We start from the raw sequence: 7,804 nt of genomic DNA on the forward strand, positions 1-7,804 counted from the left end.
TGATAGGGTTTTTTCCCGCCCTACTGCCAAATATATCCGGACATTAACTATCTTGTGCATACAGAGCACAAACAATGAAACTGGTGGCATTCGCTACCAGCAAACACTGAAAATACAGGTCCTCAATTTATTTAGATTAGACAAGCCTATCCAACTGGACCACTCCAATGAATGTTGAACGTAGCCTACTTTTATTCTTTAGGTTTTACAGAATAGGCCTACAATGTCCACACATGCATGCGCCATATCTGACTAGCTCGCCACTCGCCAGCGAACCTGGACTAGACTATTGTAACCCCCCCCCTACAAATTATTTTATATTCAAATAAACTGGATGGACCGGTTTCCTAGCCCTGGATTGTGGGGAGGGGGGTAGCCTACGTTAGCGGGTGCTTTGCCATGACCGGCCATTCCGGTGCCAGGTGTTGGATTGAATTCGCTAGTTTGATTGATAGATGGATTTAACGTCTAAAGTATTGTGCAAGTATTGTATAGGCCCATGTGTAAGAGATGAATGGTTGTAACCATGAACTCAGCCAGAGGTAGGCCCTATTGTAGATTATCAGCATTATCACCAGTCTCAATTGATGCTTTCCTCTAAGCTACGTGTTGCCATTCATTTAAACCACCATCTCACCTAGACTACTTCTGTTGCTGCATTTTTACATTTATGCTTTCATGATTTTAGAGCGCAATTAACATTTTCCAGGATTCCAATAAGTCCATCCATTCATCCAACTTTGTGCTGAGCGCAGCGCAGGCTGGTAGCCTACTGTCAAGGATCACGATGATGCACTCCCTTAACACGTCTCTCAACTCTCCAGACCATCAAGATAATTTCAATATGAAAGACCTTTAAGTGGGGTATTCCAGGAGATAGCCTAATGTAGCAAGTCGTCGGTCTTCATGACGCACTGTTATGCTTGTTTGCTGTGTAGATCCAGTCAAAGAAGCGGGCATCTCGTCCGGCGATTTGAAACAGCTGGTCAATTCACCCCAACAAGAATAGCCAAGCGAAGGACAAAAAATAAACCACAAACGTTACTACTGGACTGTGTTAGCCTAGTTCCATATGAGAACACTCCTCGGTCCAATTCCGTATAGTAGATCAGCCTGTGTCCACGTAGTTGCTAGCTAACTGGTGTGTACATTCCATGAATATCCGAAGCAATTATTCCCTATGTAGTTCACTATATGGGTAACACTACATAGGGAATAGGGAGTGAGTTAACCATTTCAAACACATCTCTAGTCAGCTCCGTTAGCTAGCTTACTCGTCCTGATGCCATGTTCCATATGAGAACACTCTGCTAGCTAGCTAGTTAGCCTACTGTATTAAACCTCTACTTGTCCCGATACCTTGTTCCATATGAGTTAACAGATACAGACCCGACGACAGTTACAGAGATAGATAGGCCTACTATAAATAGATAGGCTTTGTTCGTAATAATTAAAATTACAACCAGACAGAGAACAAGGAGTTTGAGTTCACATAGTTGTTAGCTAACTGGTACAGTTAGCTAGCTAGCTGACCCCTGACGTCTGTCCCCTGTGTTACGTGAATGGTGGTTGTTTACATTGCAGTCTAGTTTACAATAGCTTCTCACGCCGTTCACTACCATTCCATATCTTTTCTGATTTAAGGTCCCATGACGGTTTTCTCTTCCTGCTTCTGCCTAAGCACTCCACAATACCACAATACAACGGTGTCATGTTTTACCGAAGGAGAAGTGAAGAAGACGGTAGCTATCAGTGGCTAAAGCAGTTAGCTAATGTTAAGATCATTCCTGTAGCTGCTTTGCTGCTAATGCGAGCTCGTCTCCGTTCCTGCCCGAGAAACAGAAGTTGAACTAATAGCATCAAAATCAAAATAGCTACAGGAATCATCGTTGTAAAGTTATCTATCTGCTTTTTAGCCACCGACAGCTACCGTTAATATTATGGAAGCTGCTGTCGTGAGCTAACTTGCTATCACAGTCTTATCGTGCAGCTTCACAGCCTGCTATTAGCAGACAGCACTAAAGTTGACAAAATCACACTTGCACATCATTAGAATTCCAAACATTTATATGGGATTTATCATTCAACTAAACATGGAACCTGAATACTACCTGATATTTCAACCTGCTGCCATCAGTGATCGGCGCGTCTGCTTGTTTGCGTCATGAATATCCTACGCAATGACATTCCATGTAGTGTCCCAAAACTGTTAAATCATTCCCTATGTAGTTCACTATGAGAAGCACTCATAGCACTTATGAGTGAGTGAACCATTTCAAACACATCTCTGGTCAGCTCCGTTAGCCATCTTACTCGTCTTGATGCCATGTTCCATATGAGAACACTCAGTTAGCCTACTGTATTAAACTTCTACTTGTCCCAACACATGAGTTAACAGATATAGACCCGGCGACAGTTACAGAGATAGAAACTATAGATAGATAGGCTTTGTTCGTAATAATTAAATTACAACCAGACAGAGAACAAGGAGTTTGAGAACAAGGTAGGCTCATCTAATGTGCGAGATGAGCTACAGCAATGGGTTAATGAGTAGTATTACTGCGCCCCTATGGGCATGCGAGCGGTGGTGCAGAATGCCGTAAAGAATAGTTAGAATACCGCGGGTCAAGTTACATTCTTATGTTCTCACATCTGTAGCATTGTGATTGTGAATGTGCTGCCCTGTCCTCTATCAGCTTCCATCAGCCATCACCGTCATCATCTGATACCTCAACAGAATGGGGAGTCAGCAATCCCAGGTGACTGATGTTCCTGTCCACTACCAGGAGTCATTCAGGAGCCATTCAAGAGTCATCCAGGAAGAACTCTGGAGGGTCAATCCACGTTACTGTCAAAATCAACCAAATGGATACCAGTCCATACCTGTCTCTGGTTGGTGTAATGTCTGAGTGATATTTTCAACTTTTTTCTCTTTCTTACTTTTGTCTCTTCTTCCATCTGAGTGGCACGTCTGCCTGTGCGCCACCCCTGAGACAGAACGCCTGACTGCAGAGGAACAGTGCTCCTGTCAGATGGAGGTGTGACTGCAGAGGAACAGTGCTCCTGTCAGATCGAGGTATGCCATTTACAGCAGCTTGTTAGAGACTGAGCTCTGTCTTCCTGGTCTGGACGCTGGTGAGCAGAGAGAGAGGGAAGAGAGAGGGAAAGAGAGAGAGAGACGGACACAGAGAGGGAGAGAGGAGGGGAGGTAGAGGGGGTATAGAGAGGGAGAGAGAGAGAGGGGAGTGTAGAGAGAGATGAGGGGGGAGAGGGGAGAGAGAGAGAAACAGACAGAGAGAGGAAAGCCGGTCCAGTGGTTTATGTGAGCGATGCATGCCATGCTCATTCAGCAGAGCAGCGCTCACTGCCCCCGGTGCCTTAATGCAGCCCAGTTAATCATATTTAGAGGTTTTCAACCAGCACAAGCATTCCCTTTTATGAGCCGCCTCTGCCCAGTAGGGGTGTGCCCGAATACAAATACGGTATTTGGATGAGCACAAATAGTAGCTTTTTCCTGAATAGTAAATTTGTACGAATATTGTAAAAAATATTCGGGAGGGGGGAGAGCAGTCAAATACTGTATGAGCGAGCGATACGCGCACGTTCTGTCTGCTTGTTGACATGACACGACGAGGGAGAGAGAGACAGAGGCGCACACTCTTGCAGTCTCGCACCTGCTGTCTGTCTAGACGTCTAAACAAGCGTGGAGAGGGAGAGCGGCTCAATCCCAAATGGAACCCTTAAAGACTCGCAGACTCAAGCCCTAAACCCTCGTAGACTTAATTGGTGTCACCTGTGTAAGTGATCGAGTGCGAGAGGCTGCAAGGGCTTGAAATGCTATGAATAGGAAACGGACAGCACTTGCACCTGTCACCTTGACAACGTGAATGAAGACGTGAAACATGTTTATGAGCATTGTGGCTTTGGGTTTTATATTTTTCATTTATTGATTTCACGGCGGAGGCGATTACGGGACCAACTCCCTGATTTCAATGTCCTCATGGGCGTTGGAACCATTATAAGTGAGTGGGACAATTCCCACTCACTTTTTAGGTCCAATAATATTGGACCCACTTTTTTTTTTTCTACCAGCATGTACCATTTTTTGTCACTATATCACTTGGACCCCCCCCCGGTAGTAGCCTACACTTGGTTTGCTCCGAGTCTAGACAACATATACCCGAGCAGAGTAGAGCAGAGCAGAGTCGACCAACTGAGAAAAGGTAGATTCAACAATACAGCTACATCATAGCTACTTTTGCCATGAAACGGTTAAAATAGCCTTAAAACGCATTGTAGGCCATCAGTGGGGCTTTTAACCTGCCATTTACTGCAGCATTATGCATTGATGGAGCGTACCTTCATAGCTAACTGTTAGCTAGCTAACATTAGTGCCAGATAATGCTGTGTAGGCTAGTACCCTACTAACACACGCAGGTTGCGCAAACGTTCTACATACGGCCGCTATAGGTGACGATTCGTCTGCGCCGCCTGCGGAAATTACGCGGCCATTTACGGAAACGCGAGATCTGCCGTTTAGTAGCCGCTACGTAAGAATGACACGTCATTCAGAAGTTGCGGCCGCGTGCAAAGAACGCACGTGATCACGTGGGCAGGAACCTCCGTTATAAACTCACCTGGCTGACACTAGATTAACAGGTATTTATATGACTTGGTCTGCACGTCTTTTTCGCACGGTGCAAATACGGTGCGGCCGCGTGCAAAAAACGTGGGCAGGAACTTCCGTAATAAACTCACTTGGCTGACACTAGATTTACAGGTATTTATATGACTTGGTCTGCACGTCTTTTTCGCACGGTGCAAATATGGTCACTTACTTACTAAACCCTGACCACTGGCTATATTTAGCATTTGCAGTACCACTGGCTATATTTAGCATTTGCAGTACCACTGGCTATATTTAGCATTTACCAGTACAAAAACGAATTAATGCTATATGGGGATATAGCAGCAAGCATTATGATACAAACCAATATAAGACTGAACAGTTTAGAACATTTTATTACACAAAGTACATTACAAATTAAAAGTATACATATTTACAAGGATGAGGTTTACGGTCTGTCACATTACGCATAGCCAGAAAAGCAAAAAAAAGCATGTACAAACTCTGGCTAGCAACCCATTATCTGACAATTGCAAAAGTTCTAAAAACAAAAATGAAACAGTGCGCATTCTGTGGCAGGCAGACCGGGAACAGACCGTTGTATCCCACAAAAAAAAGGTTAAAATTTACAAAAACTATTTACAAAAAAGGCATCCATCCTGGCAGGCTGGAAAGGCAGGTTTAGGGAGACGGGCTGGGGGTCACCCACATCTGAATCGAGGGTCTGGGCAGAAGAGGTCATCCTCATCTGAATACTCCACTGTGGTCAGGGCTGGAGCTGCGGTCAGGGGCTGGGCTGGGGAGGTCAGCTGGGCTGGAGCAGATGCCTAAGGACATAATGAAATGGCTGTAAAAGCAAGTCGCATACGTTCATTGGAAGCGTGCCATGTCACTGGATACGAGAAAATTAACTGCCTGACATCACATACCTTTTTGCATCGAGCAGGGGCATGTTTCAGCATCTCCTGCAGCTGGGCAGACACCTCCGTCACAGTGGTGCTTGGCTTACAGGCCATAACTGCACCTTTTAACCAAAAAGGGAATGGTTTCAATGCACATGGCATGAAGCAAAGACAATGTATTATTTTGCGAAAATATGAACAATCCCTTACGTAATATGACATTGTAGAGGGTCATATTCTTCAGAGGCTTCTTCCCCCTCTTCCCATGGACGCTGTAGACACACCACACTCTGTGTATGGCAATGGCTGACAGCACCCGCCGGACCACATCTGGCAGATCTTTGCCGCCAATGGAACTCAGATATCGTGTCTGCAAAACATAAAGACAATCATTTACTTTTACATTTCCTTAACACTTCTCTGCAAAAATAAGGAACAAAGTTCTGCCTTGAAGTTACTCACCATCTTCCTTTGATGATCCTTGTCCTTCAGCTGCTCCTCCAAGACCAGCAGCTCCTCCTCCGTTTTAGCAGGGTGCAGGTCATCCAGTACTGCTCCCCGATAGCTGTCTGCAGACTCGCCGGACAGTCTCTGCTCCAGTCTCTGCTCCAGCCTCATCATTGTCTGTGCCATCTCCCTCAGACTCTGCATGACGCTGGAGAACTGCTGACACATCATCCTCTGGAAGTCTGGATATTAAACACAGATGTGGCTATAAGTAATTGTACGGTCCCATAATGGATATTCAGCTCAAAGTATATCCCTACATGCAGCATGAAGTAGTTCACAAAATTCAGCATACCAGCATCTGCAGAGCTTGATGGCAACCCTGCTGGAGCTGTTGGTCTCACAGGCGATGGCATCAGAGAACTACCTGAAAACCAGAGGATAAAGGGATGAGCAGGAAACTATGGTGCTGGCGGCGTAGTGATTCTGGCATAAGGGGAAGAATCAACTCGACATGAGACATGTCAGACCCTGACCTGGTCTGGCCGGGGTGCTAATTGCTGATGCATGCTGCTCGTGCCTGGACGTCTGAAGGGCTGAAGGGCCTGGGCTCACAGCGCCTTGGCTCAAAGGACCCGGGCGATGAACATCTACTGCCGAGTAGTGAGATGTGAGATGAGCGAATTAGTGAACTGAGTACATGAGTCTTCAGACAGTCCTGAGTTAACTGTAAGTGTGCAAATATGCATAGACATTTCACCAACACAAACATGCATGGATACCTGCATTGATAACTGGCAGAGCAGGCCTTCCGGCTCTGGCACCTGGCATAGCTGGTCTGGTCTGAGTTCTGCCGACCGGCTGCCTGGGCACTGGAACATATAGTAGAGGTAAATTAGCTCAGATTAGTCAACTCAAGTAGTACTCTTTTGGGACTGTTGAATGCACTTTATTATATTACCTTCGTCACTGGAGTCATAGCGTGTGTTGCGCTGTCTCTTCCTTGTGTCTTGGGAGTTAATCCATTGATGACTGCTGCTCAAACACCTTCGCCAAGGCACTGGCTACTTCATAATGCTCTGTGTGTTCCTCAGCAGAGACAGAGGTTGTCATGGCTCCTCTTGATGTGCTTGTGGAGGTAGATCTGGGAGGTATAGGAGAATGGGCACTCAGAGCAGGAGAACACCCAAGTCTTGCACAGCAATGAGAGAGACCATTAAAAAGGATTATCTCACCTGTAGTACAAGTTCAAATATAGAGTGATTATACGTCATTGTAAATGAGAGCTTACTCTCAATTGATTCACGAGGTTAAATAAAGATTGAATGAATATGTAGCTAGTGGGGGGTTACAACCACACAACTGTGGAGAGAGAATGAGACACTTGGTTCCCTCCTCTACTGGTGTTCATGGCCATGGCCACACACCTGGAATACTCCAACCCTGATTTAAAGGCATAAAAGTGGGGAACACATTCTTGAGACGGTTCCTAAAACTGGAGGGAAAAAAAACGGGAAAATGATCTTACCTCTCCTCATCACTCACTTCTGCATGGGGCTGAGCTCTACCCTGTCAGCAGTGGCAATACATGGGATAGCGGCTCAGCACACAGGAGAACTGCACAGAGAGGAAGGAGGAGAGAGAAAACCAACAACAAAAAAGGCAAGAAGGGTTAATAACTGAGCGAATCTTGCAAGTTTGCACTACAGGGAAGCAATTGCTCAATTTCCCTGATATTGTGGCGTCACTGGCGTCAGTGATGCGTCTTATGAATCTCACATGTCTACCGCTAACATTAACTCAATATCAATATCCCCATTTGTTTATC

General features: G+C 45.5%; 1 protein-coding gene across 1 annotated transcript in view; it reads right to left on the reverse strand.

The window, feature by feature from the left end:
• Positions 1-7,593, reverse strand: part of LOC311308397 (uncharacterized protein) — a gene marked incomplete at its 3' end in the record, with an annotated part of 9,260 nt that extends 1,667 nt beyond the window's left edge. Inside the window, exons 1-7 of the mRNA XM_084437356.1 lie at positions 7,522-7,593; positions 6,938-7,120; positions 6,759-6,848; positions 6,513-6,629; positions 6,332-6,403; positions 5,992-6,218; positions 5,814-5,899 (exon numbers count right to left, since the gene is read on the reverse strand). Coding sequence (XP_084293482.1) covers positions 5,814-5,899; positions 5,992-6,218; positions 6,332-6,403; positions 6,513-6,629; positions 6,759-6,807 — 551 coding nt within the window. The 5' untranslated portion in view covers positions 6,808-6,848; positions 6,938-7,120; positions 7,522-7,593. The remainder of the gene's footprint in view (positions 1-5,813; positions 5,900-5,991; positions 6,219-6,331; positions 6,404-6,512; positions 6,630-6,758; positions 6,849-6,937; positions 7,121-7,521) is intronic.
• Positions 7,594-7,804: the final 211 nt, after the last annotated feature.

This window comes from Borostomias antarcticus (genome assembly GCF_949987555.1).
Source record: "Borostomias antarcticus genome assembly, chromosome: 4".
Taxonomy (NCBI): Eukaryota; Metazoa; Chordata; class Actinopteri; order Stomiiformes; family Stomiidae; genus Borostomias; species Borostomias antarcticus.